This window comes from Epinephelus moara, chromosome 9, assembly GCF_006386435.1.
Source record: "Epinephelus moara isolate mb chromosome 9, YSFRI_EMoa_1.0, whole genome shotgun sequence".
In the NCBI taxonomy this organism is placed as follows: domain Eukaryota; kingdom Metazoa; phylum Chordata; class Actinopteri; order Perciformes; family Serranidae; genus Epinephelus; species Epinephelus moara.
Window position 1 is genome coordinate 10,293,178 of NC_065514.1, and position 18,561 is coordinate 10,311,738.

General features: G+C 41.5%; 1 protein-coding gene across 1 annotated transcript; it reads left to right on the top strand.

Moving 5' to 3' along the window:
* Positions 1–6,195: 6,195 nt before the first annotated feature.
* Positions 6,196–17,859, top strand: gtf3c4 (general transcription factor IIIC, polypeptide 4). The gene is made up of 5 exons (XM_050053082.1): positions 6,196–6,548; positions 10,900–12,630; positions 14,109–14,239; positions 14,665–14,753; positions 17,619–17,859. The coding sequence occupies exons 1-5, from the start codon at positions 6,234–6,236 to the stop codon at positions 17,681–17,683; spliced, it is 2,331 nt and encodes a 776-aa protein (XP_049909039.1). The 5' UTR covers positions 6,196–6,233; the 3' UTR covers positions 17,684–17,859.
* The last annotated feature ends 702 nt before the right edge of the window (positions 17,860–18,561 follow it).

Here is an 18,561-nt window from a genome sequence, read left to right on the forward strand (position 1 = left end):
ATTTATGCTCCTGCTGACTGACAGTGTCATCTATCTATCTATCTATCTATCTATCTATCTATCTATCTTTAAACAAAAGTCACAGCAGTGTTTTAAGCCACACATTCACCCCACCTGCAATTTAAGATAAATGAAAAATGAATTAATTAAAAACAAAGAACACATGAAAATAGTGTTGGTTATGTAACTATAACTACTGCACACATTGTATTTTTGGGTTATTTTTATTACTTAAGTTGCTGAGTAATTTATTAATGGGTACATTATTAACATTTAAATGGTAATAGATTTAGCATTATTACTGGTTACAAGTAAAATATTATTTCATTGTCATTTATAGTACTTTGTTTATTGTTTCATTTGTATTTTCATGTATGGTGTTAAAGTGGAGTCTTTGTGTTCCCCTTGGTTAGAAGCTAATTGGTTCCTACCTGCCCTTGTTTTACAGGGACAGGTATGAGTGATACACAAGATAGAGTGAGTGCCTCATGATTAACAGTGAAGAGAAGATGCTGTACCCCCAAGTTGGGATGTGTTAGTACTGTCTTGCTGTTTTGGTAATGAATAAACAAAGAGAAAGAAACAAATGTTGTAGCCCACTTATTACCCACAGCCCGGAAGAACTGGGGAACACCAACAATTAAGAAAAGAGGGTTACACTTAAATTAGCTCAGAGTTTGAAATATCTGTTTCTGAGATTCCTGCCTCCACAAAACAATGGAGGTGAATAGCACTGAATTTTTATATTCAAAAATTCAAAAGCAATGTGTCTTTCCACAAACAGCTGCTGTCACCACTCTGCTGTCTTCAGTACAAATGGGTTTCACTGTAAGGTGCTTTATACCTAATTCACATGACTTTTTTCTTCTGGTCCAAAACAATGTATGTCATCTGTGCGTATTTTGTCTATTGGCACTGTAAGCTGAGTAACCAGAGATAATGTGAGGTGGCTATTCACCTCTATCAATCAAAGACCAGTTAGGTTTTCTTTTTATGCATTTTCTAAATATTATCTTAAAATAAATATGCTAATTCTCGCTACGTAAGGTAGATGTCAGAGGTTTCAAATAATAAATAGAACATTGCCATAAACATAAAGGGACAGTTCACCTCTAAAATAGGTTACATATTTTTCCCCTTACCTGTAGTGCTATTTATCAGTCTAGACTGTGCAGGTGTGAGTTGCACGTTGTTGGAGATAGGGTTAGGGTTAGACAAAGACATGCAAGTTAGGTTAGGTGTGAATGTGAGAGTAGTAGCCCTGTGAAAGTCTGGCGAACTGTCCAGGTTTTACCTCACCTCTCATCCAGTGTCAGCTGGGATAGGCTCCAGCCCATCACAACCTTGCTGTGAGCAGAGTCATGAAGGAACTATTTTCTTTCTATTGAACTACACCTGCCAGCTGTATCACTGCCCGGAAGGAAGCATGCGTCTACTCATGAACAAGAGCATTGAGCTTGTGGCAAGATGAGATGTACTGTAGGCCTGAACATGAATGCCGTTGTTCTCGGCTGAGCTGTAGCGTGAGCTAGCTCAGTGACGCTAGGTGAGCTAGCAGTAGATGCACACTTCCTTCTGCGTGGTAATATGGTTAGCAAGTGGAGAGAAAATAATTCCTCCATGAAACTGCTCACAATAAGGTCTGTGGATTATCTTGAGAAACTGGGTCATGATTTCTGGACCCTGCTACGTTTTTCAGATGTGTTTTTTTGAGCACCACAAGCCGAGTGCCATCTAGTTCCATTATAATGGAGAGAAGGCAGACATGTCCAAGCTTGAAGACTCCAACACCACCATCTCACCCCAAAACAATCTAGATAAATAAACAGCACAAAGAGGAAAAACATGTACTTTTCATTTTGGGGTGAACTGTCCCTTTAAATCACATTGTATTCAGACACAAATACACCCTTGGCCCTCTGGTGTTTTATTAAACCAGTGATCACTGATGTCCCTCTGACCTACAGTCTGTTAACAGTTCCCAGCATGTACAGTTATTCCTGCACTGAAGCCCTCCCTCTGATCTGACACGCCATCACCTTGACCTTTAACAGGTGACTGCACATCCCTGAGGGGAGCTAAATAAAACACCAGCACTGTGTTTCCTGCTGATGTCACTGATGTGATATCAATACTTCCTCATCGAGAGAGGGGATTTACTGTTTCTTTTGTGGTGTATGGAGGCCAGTTAGAGGCTGTCAGGATGAACAAAGGGGGGAAGGGAGGCTTCCTTGTCCCTTCCCACTCCAAGGACAGCATGGGAGGTTCAGGGGAGCACTGATTGAGAGCAACACCTGTCAGGTGAGGCTTTTCGCAGTTGACGGCGCAGAAGGAGCGCCAAGTCGACTGCTATGACTGCTAATCTCTGACGTGGCAACCTGCCGGGCTCTGCGAGTCTCCAGAGGGGGAGCGCCAGGAGCCCGAGCGCAGAGGCTTTTCCAGGGCTGCAGTCCTGCTAATGTCTCCCTGAACAGAATGAACCACGCTGATATGCTCTAAATACATTTCATTATCATCATCATGATTATATCACTAATTGTGTGTACTCGGTAATGTGCTGCAGCAGCCCCCTCTTGGGAGGTGTCTGAGAGACTGAATGATTAAAACATGTACGATGAACCATGCATCAAAACGTCCCTGCGGGCTTCCTCACAAGATACATGTAAGCAGCTCCAGTGACACTTGGAGCAAGCAAACAGCAGAGGATGAGGTCTACTGAGGGTTGAAAGGCTGAGGAGGAACCTGCAGGCAATAACAAGACAGCAGGTGGATATTAGAGATGTGGGGGATTGACCTGAGCTGACCCCATCCATATCCATAAACCCACACGACATAACCTGTATACCTTCAGACATGACTCCTGAGCAGACTAAATAATTCCACTACACAATAAGTAAACCAAAGGCTCAGGTTCACATTATGGCTGGGCTACTCTGGCCTGCGCAGGGGCCTGTTTTCCGTCTTTCTGTGCGCTTGACAGGAGAGAGGATAAAGTTTTTGTGACAGCATTTGATGAATGTTTAATCCAACATTCATACATCCTGGGCTGGGATTGGGTCCCCAGTCAAAACCCACCAAAGACACACAGCAGGTGTGTGAAATATTCATTCACTACACGCTTCATTAAGAATGAAACATACCATGGTCCCCGTTCATTTATTCATTTCGATTATCGAAACAAAAGACAGAAAAATGAGAGATTAAAACATGGTGGGCGCGCTATTCTATATTTGTCTCGCAGATTTGTAACAATTTGTTTTGTGACAAATAACTCTGCCTGTTGAAATCCCGCTGTCATCTTGCTGAGAGTCAGGCAGCTACTGCGAGAGGAGCTTTCATGTGAGGGGGCTGTAACAAATCACTGTCTGCCTGGGAATCCCCAGCTCTGCATCCGACTGCAGTAGTTTGACCTTTGACCAGTCCAGGAGCGTCCGTTGACTCGTCGCAGAAAGCATGCTGATATGCATCTGAGCCATCAACTGCGGACGGGACAGTTTTCATATTTTTATTAATTAACGATGAAATATGACTACTAATGATCTCTCTCAGTGACGAGTGACTGCACTCGGATGGATGAAATGACTGATGTAGTGCCTGTCAAGGATTGGGATCATTCTTCTTTCCTCTCAAAGTGCTGAATATGTCATTGTTGACTGCCAGTGCTGCTTCAACACAGACCTGATCACTCTGAGTGAATGTGTCACATGGATTGCAAAATTTCCCCATGGAGCACATTAAAGTTTCATCTAATCTAATTTAATTAAAACGAGGATGTGCAAGTCCTGACACACTGCCCAAGGCTGCATGTGTTTTGTTCTGAGACATTGTGGCTTTGCCAAAACACAATCTGTATTCTACCTAAAACAAATATTAAAACATGTTTAGTTTTCATTAGAAATTTAATAAATCTGTTTTAAAAAGAAAAATATGCCAACAAGGGATGTCACTGTTGTTTAGATGAACCTATTGGTGAGTATATGAACTAAAATATTAAAGGGAATGTGCTGTCATTGTAACAAAGAAATCTATGGAGATAAATATTCCACTGCAAATATTGCAGGATGCAAACACATTGAAGGTTTATTGGCACGAATATATGATTGTTGGATTTTCATAGCTGAACCCTACAGCTTGGTGGAAACAGAATTCTAATTTCCTGCCTTCTGGTGAATTTTTTGCACAAATTTATACTTTTTCTGCATCAATTTATGGTGGAAACGTATTTGATTCTGTCAAAATAAAAGTCTTCTGCTACTTTTTTGTTTTTATATTGGAGGAAATGTTCTTAATATTGAAGGGGGTGTGTCTACCCTTATGTCCATGTTTTTATATCCCTGTTGGTGGCTCACAAAAAGGTGATGCAAATGAAATAACAAAGAGACAAAACCATCATTAAAAACCAGTATAGAAAATGTATAAATTGCTAATATGCACAGTGCATATGGGCAATGACAACGCTCATTAACATATCTGAGCAAGGCTATTGATTGTGATTACTTCAGATGCATGCTGACAGTCTGTCGGGGGGTAATGTCAGACTGATTGGCACTCAAGTGAAGTGGAGAGTTCAAAGGACATTTCAGAGATCAGAGATAATATCTTTCACATTTGATCCAATGCTAGTTTTTCCTGATAGCTACAGAGGGTTAAATGACAAAACTGCAACAATCACCTTGTAAACAGAAATGATAAATCTCTTTTATATTTTCACAGTATCATACCTACACATCTCTTTACTCATGAAACAGAAGAAGCAGCCGTCCAGCACACGTTTATCTGCTCCTCACATGGAAATGAGCTGAACGTCTGCCCTCAGGCAGCATGTTTCTTGTTTATTGCTCAATATAGAGGCTGAGCCTATGATGTTTGTTGTCTTGATATAGACCCATGCGCTAAACATTTAAGATGTTTAAACCAGTTCCAGTTGAACAGGATAGGATTAGTCTTCAATTTTCTTAATGGTTTCAGCCCAGGGCTCTTACAGTCTTGGCAGAGATTCTGTGGATCTCAGTGACTGAAAGCTCCATGTGTGTGTGTGTTTAATGAAATGTATTGATCTGGTATGAAATTGACATGTCATGGTTTCTAACTTAAGTCCCTTTAAGACCTCTTTCCAGCAGCAAAATGTAAATTAAAGCTCTAAGTTAAATGGAAAATCTCATTATGAATCAGGCCAGTGAGCTGACTTGTTTAGAATAAAATATGATGTCACAAAATATGATGGAAGATGGGAAGTTTTGCCTCTTTGAGATAATTTTGTGTCTTTCAGCAGTTATTTTTGTGTCTATTTGTAGGTCCTTTGCATTTCTTTGTAGGTTCCTGTTGTCTCTTTGAAGTAATGTTGTGTCTTCCGAGGTATATTTGTGTCTTTTTTGGCTGTTTTGTGTCTCTTTGTAGCTCCTTTGTTTTCATTTTGTGTTTCTTTATAGGTCAAGTGGTGTTTCTTTGAGGTTTAATTGTGTCTTTTTGGTCACTTTGAGTCTCTCTGTCATCATTTTGTGTCTCTTTGTAGTTCCTTTGCATGTCTTTGTGTTCGTTATGTGTTTCTTTAAAGGTCAATTTGTAGCTCTTTAAGGTGTAACTATGCTTTTTCCTGGTCATTTGATGTCTCTTTGTAGTTGTTTTGCATCTCTTCAAGGTAGCCTGCTTTTGCATCTTTTAGGGACATATTTGTGTCGTTTTGTGTCTCTATGTAGTTGTTTTGTGCCCTTTAGTAGTTTCTTTGCATGTCTTTGTTGTCATTTTGTGTTTCTTTAAAGGTCAAGTTGTGAGGTGTATTTGTGTCTTTTTGGTCACTTTGAGTCTCTCTGTCATCGTTTTGTGGTCATTTTGATTCTCCTGTTGGTCAGTAAGGGTTTGTTTGAATAACATTTTGCAAGTGTAGGCCAGGGGGCCCCCTGACACTTTGGGCCCCTGTGCCCATTCAGTATCCCATCCATGTATGGCAACAGATCAGTTGCCAGTTAGACAAAAAGCTAGCTAAAAGTAATGTAGTCTAATGCAACAGTCCTGCAATAAAGATAAATTAAATAAATATAAAAACTAAATTTTGTTTAAAGGGTTTGAGAGCTGTGTTGATTCCACTATTTGGTCATTTAGGAGGACGTAGCCTGTGTAAAAATAAACTTTATTGCTGTTGACATCATACTCTGTGCACTATTTAACTCCGCGGAGGAAGTCCCTCCTTGCTCTCATCCCGCGCTCGCTGACGTCACTTCCACCACATAGAAAACATGGCGGCCGCCAGTCCGTCAGATCCAGCGCATCCACTGCCCAGAAATGTCGTCATCAAGACCGAGCCCGAAGCTGAGGATGGGCTGCTCTTCGGCCCGGAGGATGTGCCGGTTAAACGGGACCCCGTCGTCCCGCTCGTGGCTCCGGTCAGCGGGCTGCAGCCGCTCGCCTGGTCGCAGGATCACCGCCTGGCTGTGTGCACCACCAGCTCCATGTCGGTGATGGAGCTGGTGTGCGATGTACACAGCAACAAACAGGACCTGACGCTACACAGGACCTCCATCCCCGTCCCGACTGAAGCGCTAAAACTACGGGTAAATATCCACCTATGTCACCTGTTTACTCCTTAATAAGGAAACAGATAGAGCCAGAGAGCACTGTAACGCAACAACTAGTAAACAAGTAAACACTGAGTCTGGTAGTTCAGCCTGGAGCTGACAGTGTACTGGATTTCCATAATAACTACTGAGTAGCCCACATGTTTCAATAAGGAAGTAACCGCTGCAGCCGGCTGCTGAGCTTTGAGCACAGGACTACCTCTCTGTCTAGGCTGCAGAGCAGGATCAGTTAAAGGGTAATGCCACCAATTTTCAATTTCCACACCTGTCCTCTGTTCATCTGAATGAATAGAAGAACCTCCAGTCCTTGAAAAAAATCACAGTTGTCTTGCAGGTAGTAAAAGTAAGACTGTATTAGACTGTTAGAGATGACAGAAACATACAACGAATGCTTCCTGAATACGGGAAACCATACTCACATTATGATTGTTTCTTCCTTAATGTATATATAATTGTGTCGTCAGTATGATGTTACCGGGATGTAAAATCTTTGATTGCTGCAAGGGGCACAGGTATTGCTGAGATGTCAGCTGTCATGTTGACACAATCAAAAACCTAAAATATATTACTGAAGCTTCTAAAACAAGTATGAGGCAGAATCAAAAAGCTGAAAACATACCTAGTTCAAAATTAATTATCATTGTAGTGGAGGCTTCAACTTTCCACATGACAGTTGTGTAAGTTGCACACTGGACCGCGTTTGGCTTCCAGTAGTTGAGACGTCACAAAGTCATGCTTGTCAATTCATTCATTCATTTAATGTAACCGCTTACCCTGTTGGGGGTCGCGGGGTGGCTGGAGCCTATCCCAGCTGATTGGGTGAGAGGCGGGGTACACTCTGGACAGGTCACCAGATTATCACAGGGCTGACACATAGAGACAGACAACCATTCACACCTACGGTCAATTTAGAGTCACCAGTTAACCTGCATGTCTTTGGACTGTGGGAGGAAACTGGAGTACCCAGAGAAAACCCACGCTGACACAGGGAAAACATGTATACACTGCACTGAAGGGCTCCCCCACACCAGGGTTCAAACTCCCCACTCTGGGTTTGAACCAGGAACCCTCTTGCTGCGAGGTGTCAATGCTAACCACTGCACCACTATGCCGTCATCCTTGTAAATACACGTGCCAAAGCCAGAAATTTGAAATATGAAAACAACCTTTTAGCGTCAAACTGCGCACATATGTGATTCTGCACAGTTATGATCAAACATCGTGTGACAATTTGCAAATAATTTTCTAGGGGAGGACTTTAATCTTCAGCTATTATGGACAAGTATTGAGTTGACCATCTCCAGAACCCAAAACATTTGCATTTTTTAATGGCTGGCATGTCCAGACGTAAAAATATCAAATGGAAGATTTTTTTTTTTTTTCATACTATTTGCACCAAACTCCCAATAATGAGTACGGTTTAAAAAATGCTGTCTACAGAAGTTCATTTCTGTCTCAAATGTCAGCTGTTATGTCTGTAATTTTTTTTAACTAATTAACTGCATGCATGTGTTATTTATTGCAGCTGTGTTATTTGTGGGGTGCCTTGGACTGACCCGGTTACTCCACAGACCTTGTTGTGAGCAGTTTCATGTAGGAACTATTTTCTTTGTACTGAACACACCAGCCAACCGTATCGTGTGCATCTACTCATGGATGAGAGGCTTGTGCTGTTGACAGTGGGAGATGTAAACATTGATGGCATCCTCCTTGGCTGACCTGTATCTTTAGCTAGCTCAGTGGTGCTTGGTGAGCTAGCAGTAGATGCAATTCTCCTTCTGCGTGGTGATACTGCTGGCAGATTTAGTTCATGAGAAAGAAAGCAGTTCTGTCATGAAACTGCTCACAACAAGGTCTGTGATTATCTTGAGTAACCGGGTCAAAATTTCTAAAAAGAGACATTACTGTTGAGTTCTTTAAATGTATTTTTTTCTAGGGCCAATATCTCCAACACATGGCAACCCACACTAAAACAATCTAGCCTGATAAATAACACTACAGCTATGAGGAAAAATATGTGTTTTTGATTTTGAGGTGAACTGTCCCTTTAAGGTAATACTGTACCACTGCTATTAAATAACAAAAGTGTGTTCAAAGAATAAATAGGTGATTACAAAATGACATCTGTGAGTGTATTGGAGTAGTGTTACTACTATTTGTCTACTTGTTAAGCAACCTGTGTAAACATGCCTCAGAAACACAGCCAAGCTACTATTCACTTGTGTGCTATTAGTTTGGCAGCGGTGGATGTTTCTGTATTTTCATTATTTACTAAACTGAAAGAAAGATAATTAAAGCGATGGAATACAAATGTTGATGAAAAGAGAAACTGAGAAACAATTTTTGCCGTGGTAAATCTGTCTCTGCGCAGCTGCTCTGGTGTATAAACATGATTGTTTATAGGTTCGTCTCCACTCCAAAAATCCACTTGGCAGATAAAATACTGGATGGAGCTGAATTTTATAATCCACTAGGCGCAGTGGCAGACAAGCAAAGTAGCTTTCCTGCTGTCATTTGGAGATATGATTAACTGCTTGTAAATAGGAGGGCTCCTGAGCAGGGAGCAGTGGATGATGGCAGTCAGAGAGGCCAGGTTCTATCTGTCTGATGATACTGCTGCAGCACCCATCCATATGTGGGCTGTCTTTCCATGACAGGTGTCGTAAAATCTGAACTACTGCATGTATGACATTTTCAGATTGCTTGCCATTTCTCAGTATTTTAAAAAGGTGCTCTTAAATACTGTATGATTCAGAGTATTTTAAATGGCACATATTGGGCCGGATGTAGTAACATTCTCTTTAGAGCTGCCCCCTGAAAGTCGAAGATATGAACCACAAGTTTAAGACCCTTCAGTCGACTGAGATTCTTCACGTCAAGCTTTTTTTAGGCCAGTCAGTGTACAATGTACTTTAAGGGACCTTTCAGTCTGCGAATGTCTCTGGTACAGGCAGCTGCAGACCCAAATCGAGCGAGAGTGAGGCAGCTTCCCAGAAGAAGAGAGCATTTGCCTTCTCAGACTCAGAGATAACTCTGAGAGGTGGTGACAGCTTACAGTAACTTGATACGATACAGTCTGTCTTTTGTTTGATGTCTAATGTTGGCACAAACCATTGTTGCACATTTCCGATCTGTCGTTAGCATAGTTAGCCTGCATTAGCACATTGAGCTAACCTGGCTTGTCTACTATATTACGTGAATGTCACCCTGTGCGTCCTGCTGAACCACATGTCTGTAAGAAGAACTTCAGCAGTAGTGAAATCGATGTACTGTTAAATAAACTAAAGGAAAACAGATTTTCTAGAGCATCAGTACTGGTGTTACAGATAAATTTAAGAAAAACAGCAATGGCAAAATATTTGTTATATTGTATATGCCATGTCAGCTGAGGGACACACACACAACCCTTTTCCAGCAAATTAGCTCTGACGGTTCTGTTCAGGAATCCGCCTGCATTTCCACCAGTTTTGAGCGGAAACATTCAAGGATGTGTCATCAATAGAGGACCTTGCACAATGCACAACAGAAGTAAACAATAGTAGCAAGATGTTGGAATGCATTGATTACATGTGAGCTGTTGATCTGGTTTTACTGATATTTGTTTTTATCCAAAAACAAGCAAGGTCCACCAGTTAGTGAGACTACTACCGCTCTTTTTTGTCAACAATTTCTCACTTGACTCCATTGTTGCCTTCTCCATCCTCTTTCCAACCCATAGAATATGACACACCCACCGATGTCGTCACAGTTCGTACTTCAGGTCAAGGACAGCCTGCTGTCTTTTGGTTCCAGCTTGGAACAAACATTTTGGGTTTTGAACCAATTTATTTTGGGTCAAAATACTTTTGAATAGTTCAAAATTTGGTGGAGGAACCAGAATGAAACCTGTTCCATGTTTTTAGAAAAGGGGTAACAGTGACAACAACAGTAAAATCTAAAGAAAATGGTTTGACATGAAAATCTAAACAAAAAAAAATACTGGGCTTTTATAGTCCAATCAATACAATTAAAACAGATAATAATCAAAATTTTATTGTGTGACATTCATGCATTTTTATCCTTATAGTCATTTTTTTCTCTCAGCCACTTGTAAAATTTTCTCTTAATCTAAGAAAATGGCAAAAATAAGAAAACATAATGGTTAATCCTGTAAATCAGTGGGTACTAACAAAACAAGAACAAACTATATAAAAAGTAAAAAGGAAATTTATTTGTATGTCGCTTCCTGCATGACGGCCATTGTTTCATATGTAGTGTGGATGTTTGCTGAGGTGACCTGACCTTTAATCTTAAATATTGTTTTCATTTGTGTTTTTTCACTTTTAAGGTGGGACCAGCAGCAGAGCTCGCTCAAGCCACAGAGAAGTTCTCAACACATCCAGACCCCACAGTGAGGCAACTTTTTCTAGCCGACAGAGTGATGAACCCGTCGCTAGGACTGCACAAAGGAATAAAATATGCCAGCTGGTCGCCGTTAGGCTGTGACTCAAGCGGGCGCTGTCTGCTCGCATGCCTAACACTTGACCACAGACTCACCATTCATAACAGCCACAAGCGTCTCGAGTGGAACATGCTGGTCAGTCTCACCAAAAAGTACAGCGAGAGGCTAAAGGAGCGAGGCTACTCCAAAAAAGACAACAAGCCTCCGCAGGCAAACCTGCTGGACTTTGACGAGCTGCAGCGGCGCTTCCGTATGCAGACTCCTCTGAGAATGGAGTGGTCGAGCGTTTACACGATCAAACAGGTTCAGCCAAACAACACATGCAAAGACATGGAGATGGTGCTTCTTGCTGTCTTAATGGAAAACGGTGACCTTGTTTTGTGGAAGTTTGTGTTGCCCTTTTTAAATGCAGCAGATGTTTCGTTTTATGACATCGTTGAGTCGGGTGTGACTCGACCCAGTGACTTGGCGTGGTGGGAGTATGAAAGCTCAGATCGGCGGATGAGTGGCCTGATTGTTGGCAGTGAGGTGGGACCTGTCAAAATAATGCCGGTCAGCCTGTCTGGAGTGAAGGGCTACTTCACCCTCCGACACCCCGTCATCCTCTGGAAGGAGTGTGACGAGATCGCAGTCGAAAACCTCAAATGTGTCCCAATGATCCATCCGATCCAGAAGTCCAGCTGCAGCCTCATCGTGGCCTCACGTGGCTGCTACGTCTTTTGGTGCCTGCTCATGATTTCACCAGCTGGACTGAACGTACACAACTCTCATGTGGCTGGGCTGCACTCGCTCCCTGTGGTCTCAGTAGCGGTCAGTCAACATGGCGTTGCAGTGTACACATGTTCTGTAGACGGGTGGATAAAAAAGCTGACTCCAACATTTACAGAGAACACTTTGATTTTCAAACAAGAGGACATGTTGCGACCTGAAAACCTAACGGGGAGGAGGATACACGGGATCGCTGTTAGCCGCAATGGAGCGTACATTGCGCTTGCTAGCACACAAGGTATAGTTGGCGGCTATCATCCGATTAACAGGACTTACCAGGTTCACTTTGTGACCCTGAAAACGCCAGAAACAGCAGCAGCACTGCTGCTCAAGTCCCCCACACAGAACTTGTACAAAATGTCCGACCTGCTCGATCTCGTCAGGTGGCAAATTCTGAAAAACAAATCCATCCCTGCAGCGCTGCTGGAAGAGCTTGATCAAAAGATCCAGGAAGTAGACTCGCCATACTTGTGGCGATTCAAGCTCTTCTTGGTGCGTATACTTTACCAGTCACTACAAATGCCTCCCACAGACCACCGCTGGAAACCCACATACGACGAGAACAAGGTGTATGTGAGAGATGAGGATGAGGAGGACGAAAAGGACGGAGAAGATGCTGTGGAAAGCGATCCCGGTGGAGTAAAACAGGAGAAGGAGGAGAATCGGGAGGAGCAGATGGCGGAGGTGCAGGCTTGGATCAATGCTGTAGAGACTCACATGATGAGAGAAAACATGAAGAAGGTGCTGGGGGTGGTGTACCTCAACACCTGGATCGCTCAGAACACCAGCATACCCACCTGTGGCCTGGTGGAGTACCTCTCCAAAGACACTAATGACAGAGCTTCAGAGGTAAAACTCAGTGTCTAACCTCATCGCTATTCACTGCAGCTTCTTAAACAACAATGTTGTGATCTTTTTGTTTAACCACAAATCACCCTCAAATAACTACTGCCACCAGACTTTGTTTAAATTAAGTTATTAGTTATTAGCATGTATGGAGCCAGCATATAATTGCATCTAACTGGCGTATTCTTTGTGAATACTTTGGTTTATTTCAACCAAACCAGAGTTGGTGACTGTCGATGCAGTGAAAAGAGCAAGACTGTTTTTGTGGGTTTTATTTTGTTTCAGTCAACTTTGAATGAAGTGTGTTTTACAATGATAAAATTACTGTTTATTTAAATGGAGTCTGGTGGGTTTTGCCATAGCAATTTTGAGGCTGTTTTGGAGTTAAACAAAAGGGCATTTCTCATAACAAAAAGATCTACTTTTGTCGGGATTTTACCATAATGTTGTCAGACACTTGTTATAAAAATCTGAGCCTGTCGGTGGCAAAAACAAGCACTTCTAGTAGATGGAAATTAACAGCCAAGAGAGGTTACATTGCTGCCACTGCTGACTGCAGTGCTCTCTCTCAATACTGGACCAATTTAAATGTTAATCCATTAGCCATTTAGACACAAAACATGGAAAACAGAAAATATATTAGTTACCCTTCATAGGTCCCATGAAATAGTCTCATTAGTTCCTCAATGTGCTGCATTTGTTGTTGAAGCAGATCAGCGAGGGTCAAATCACTGTATATAGAGGGAAAGGCAGTTTGCTTACTGGAAAATATCACAGCAGCGTTCTGAGGAAGATATTAGACTTTTAACTTACAGAAACGTGTGCAATAGTCCACCATCTTTTTCCTTCCTCTGTCACTTTTTCTCTTGTACCCTCTCAAACACACACACACACCTTGGAGAGCGCTGCAGCACTGCAAAAATTTGTCCCTAACCCTTGTCTTGCACTCTCATTGACTGTAGCTTGCCGACAAAGTCCCCGACAGGTCCAGATATTTAGCACGCTAGATAATAATTCATAGATAACCATTTAGCATATGTTTTAACAGTGGCTGCTGTTCAGCAAAATTCACCCACTTTATTGGTTTAATTGCTTTTTTGTTTTTAACAAAATTAATGAAATATCTTACATGGTTCTCACTTTTATTAATAAAGACTGAACATGTCTTTTTTTCTATCAAGGAAGCAATTGCATTTTTAATTTTTAAATGGCTTCATATTACAGCTATTTTAGTTTTGTATTGCTGTCTGTTCATGACATAGTATTATATGTATCAGGTGTACGTGCATGACTGATTATGACAAGACTTTGTGAAGTTAATGCTGCTGGTCCTCTCTGATATTAAGTGTTTTAGCCTTCTTGAGATTAGCACTAACTCTCATTCACACTGTCCTCTCTGCTTCCATTAACACAAGTTAAATTGCTTTCACTGACACCCTCTGGTTCTGTGTGTGTGTGTGTGTGTGTATCATCCTTCTCAGGTCCTGATTGGCCACATCAAGAACAAGATGAACAAGCAGACGTTCTTGGAGCGCTGCAGCCTGTGTCAGGAGGTGTTGCCCTTCTCGGACCACAAACAAGCAATCTGTAAAAACGGTCACATGTGGCTCAGGTATGAAGATCATTCTCGAGTTCAAATCAAATCCACTAAAGATGTTTTTTATTAGCTTTAGCGTCAACGCGCCTGACGGGACATGAATTGAATCTTAATGCCAAATGCCTTCTTTTGACGGTTTATTTATCTTCACAGAGCCGTAATCAAGCCTCCCACCTTGTGATATTTACCCATGCACCACTCTCGTCTTCTCATAAATATCGTCTGTCAAACATCTCTCCTGCCTTCTCACTAGCTGGATCGTGGTGCCTCTGGTGGGCACTGAGAGGGAAATCTGTGCCCGTCAGTTGTACCTCAGTGCTGTTCCTGCTCTACTTTTGTGCGTGTGTGTGTGTGTGTGTGTGTGTGTGTGTGTGTGTATATGTGCATGTCTCTGTCCCTGCCAGCCAGCTCTCTAATGCCTTTCTCTCGCTCTCCTCCAGGTGTGTGTTGTCATACCAGGCCTGCCAGACGCTGACGTTCAGACGTTGCCTCCTGCTGGATACCATCGCCAGACTGCCAGAGCCTGAGGGTAAGCGCCACTTTCCATCTCTCTCCACCTCCATTTCACAGTCACTCTCTCGATCAGCCATCTCCTCCTGTCACCTACAACGTCGGCCTTCATCCCGCTCTGCTGCTCAGATCGTCGCTTGACATTTCGGATTTGGAGTTGGTCAAAAACTTCATATCTGAAACACATGAATGATTGTAGAATTTAGCTGATGAATTTAGAATTATTGTGTCTTTTTTGGGGCTGATTTACAATCATGGCTGTCTCCTTAAATGGGATCTATTATGCTTTTCCTTATTTTCTGTCATGTATCTAATGTTAAGTGATGCAGTGTCAGATGTTCATATTAAACATGGCCAAAGTTTCAGATAATGAGGTAAACATGTAGAAGTAATTCCTGTGAGCAAAAACCACGTCAGACCATTCTAAATATTCTGTTTTCAACTTTTATTTCTACTTTTGAGACAAAGTGACATCAGCTCGTGACATATTTTTTTATATGGTCATTTCCTGAAGGCCTGCTACTTACAAGAGTTTACATTATGTAGCCTACACTGCTACATTTAGGTACGTGCTAACGTCAGGGAAACATGTAAACTTGGTTGCCAATGTTAATTTCGCCCCGATTTCAGATCTTAATCCTGATGGATGCATGTCTGGTTGTGAAGATTTTGGTTTAGAAGCTTTTCATGGTGGATTTTTTTATGGGAGAAAAGTGAAAAGTACTCCATTACAGTCATTCCCTGGCTGCAGTGACAGTGCAGAGACATTAAGAAAGGAAAACCCATAAACGACCAATCAGAGCAGACTGGGATTTTTCAGGAGCGGCACTTAGAGAGACAGGCCCGAAAACAAAGCGGGGTCAATACAGGTGTTTCAGCACAAACAGTGTTGAAAAAGAAGGTTTTTTGAACATTAAAAAAAAATTTATTAAAAAAAAGCTAAGAGTTGAATCATTGGTCCGTTTTTTGGTTGAGGTGTTTATTCCCATGTTTTACAATTGTAGTCTTGCTCTGAATGTCTCAACGTTTTAAGTTCGGTTGCACTCTTAAAGGCAGTTGAAAGTAAAATGCAACTTTAGAAATTTATGAGAATTTTAATTGTATTTGACAAAACCAAACATGTACTTAAAACAAGTGTGTAGCCCAGTGGTTTTCAAACTTTTTGTGCCCACAGTCACACCTGTATTTATATCTGTGCACAGTTGCTTCTATAATGTGTGTAATCATTCTTATCACGACATAAGACAATAAAAATAAGAAAAAATAAGACCGGTAGCTTTCGTGATACTGTCTACTGACAGGTTTTTTTCCTCTTTTCTTTCGGTGGTAGGTCGTCTTTGCTGGTGCTTTGTTGTAATTTGCTCTGTAGAATAAATCAATCCATTGTCGTGCTCACAGCTTTCTCCTTTTAAATGTTATCATCCCTCACACTGGCTGCCAATCAGGGCTTTAGATGTGTCACACACTGGTAATTCCCAAGCACGAAAGGCGACAAATAGGTCCCGTGTGAAGGTTTTTTTTAAATTAAATTAAATTACATTTTTTAGCTAGAGTTTGCCTCTTTAGTAGGAAATTGGTGCACACAACACACTGATACAGTCATTAAAAAATTAATTCATAACTTTTTGTATAGGTCTAGTTGAATATTGAATAATGATGTGTGGTTATCAGAAAATCCCACGGCACACTTGGATTGGCATCTTGGCACACCAGTGTGCTGTGGCACACCATTTGAGAACCACTGGTGTAGCCCAATTTCAGTCATGCCATTTGGGCAAATGCACAAAGGAAAGATTGCGTAAGCAGGATTCAAATTGGCTTTTTACATCTGAGCATGTGCATGAGAAAGACTTCAGACAAGGAATGTATCTGGCAGGAAGATGGGAAAGAACAATACATTACACATAATGATACGTACATCCTTGTGTTTGACATAATGCCATCCACAGTCTGCACTACACCAACCAGGTTACTAAAGTGCATGCAAATGCACCGTCCGATCACATGTGTTAGGCCATTTAACTCTGTGGATCCAACCTGACTGATTTGATCTGATTTGGGGGGGGGTTAAAACACGTATTTTTGACATGTTTTCTGACACATTTACTCTGTATTTGATTGCAGCACATCAGTATCAGTATTTAAGGCTGCATATAAGCAGGTATATTAGTGAAATATTAATTTTCATTAGGTATATAAACAGCCCAGCAGCGGTACTGTCTTTTTTAGAATAAGGCCAGAACCAGAGTTTTTGTGCTGTATTCAGTGAATGCATCATCATATCAGTGCAACATCAGTACAATCAGATCCATCCTTATGCCAATAGCATACATTCATTATGATTACATACTGAAAAGCCATTTATCATGATTTTATGTGGCACTTTAACAACGGGTCTAGTGTCAGTAATCAGCATAGTGGCTCCTGCAGTGGGAGTGAAAAGTTGGGAGAGAAAAACATTGTCCTCTTCCCCGTGTTTGAGAATGGGCTTCATCTGGCTGCAACATGCATCTCAGGTCTTTATCAGTGTTGAGCACCTGGGGCACGACTCGTCTGGTCATTCCAGCCTATCTGGGCTGCAGACTGACAGGTCTGTGCAGCTCTGGCATCTGTCAGAATCAACATCATCCCAGCACCTGTCTCAAAACATCTGACAGATTTTACCTTCTTTTATATTTGGTTTTTAAATTGCGTTGGCTTTGACAGTATTAAAACGTTTTCAGAAGTAACATTGCTGGCTTCATCTATGAGTAAAAATAATGGCTCTCGGGCTCTGGAGCACAGGTGTTTGTTACATAAATGTTTTGTTGTGGCTATATACTTTAGAATCATTTCATATTTAGAAACCTTCAGTACAAACACAACTTGTTTTCTCTCCCCACAGATCCAGAGTGGATAAAGAAGATACTGCAGGCGCCCTGCACGCTCTGTGACTCGCCAATGATCTAGAGCTGAACGATCAGAGGAACCTCAGGGTTTCCCTGCGACCTTCAGAGCTTCCCGCTCTGACGCAGGGTCCACTTTTGTCAGACATCCCTGCTGCGATTTTTTTATTTTGTGTATTTTGTTCATATTTTTATTACTTTATATGGGTTTCTTAAAATTGCAAATAAAAGCCTTTGGTTATATGTTCCAGCTTTTCTTTCCTCACTAGTGTAACCTACAGACAAACTGCTTCCCCCCGCTGTGGTTTTAAATTAATATTTTACTGAGGTAAAACATTTTGGACTCAAACTTTACAGATTTCTTTATTTTCTGCCTTCTAAAATAAATTCCCAGTCAGACACAGTGTTTGCACAAGGGTGCAAAGAAACAAAGTTTAAAATGTGGTTATATGTGGAGGCTTCTATTATTCAGTAGGACTTCAGGGCACCATAAATAAGCTCCCTCATTTTCCTTATGTTGACTATATTTCCAAACCTTTGGTGTAGTTTTTATTGCAAGTAAGTGGAACTTACTCTGCTAGTCCTATTTTAGTGAGGGATTTTTTTTCTTCTTTTTTGAGCGCAACAAATAATACACTCTGAATAATACATACTCTGGAAAAAACTCAACATACCTACTTTAATTGGCACTGTAAAACAATTTCCAAGCTCTGGGAGGAGGAGGGTGGTGGGTGGTGGTGCTCAGTCATTCTCTCAGATGAGGACTTCCGCTAATGTAAACGCAGAAGAGAAGGAGCGGCAAGGCAGATGAGATGAGCAAGAGGCAGGAAGAAAGCGAAAAGTGTGCTTAAAAACCCGGCGCGGTCTCTCCCGCGGGAGCGCGTTGTAATGAGATTCAGCAGTAATGAGGGACAGAACATGGCGCCAGATGTGATTCTAATT

What these genes read in the sequence shown, in the direction of transcription:
- gtf3c4 (XM_050053082.1), top strand. Translation starts at nt 6,234, where the DNA reads ATGGCGGCCGCCAGTCCGTCAGATCCAGCGCATCCACTGCCCAGAAAT. An exon ending in CTAATGACAGAGCTTCAGAG is followed by an intron (nt 12,631 to 14,108) that starts GTAAAACTCAGT and finishes CATCCTTCTCAG; the next exon opens with GTCCTGATTGGCCACATCAA. An exon ending in AACGGTCACATGTGGCTCAG is followed by an intron (nt 14,240 to 14,664) that starts GTATGAAGATCA and finishes GCTCTCCTCCAG; the next exon opens with GTGTGTGTTGTCATACCAGG.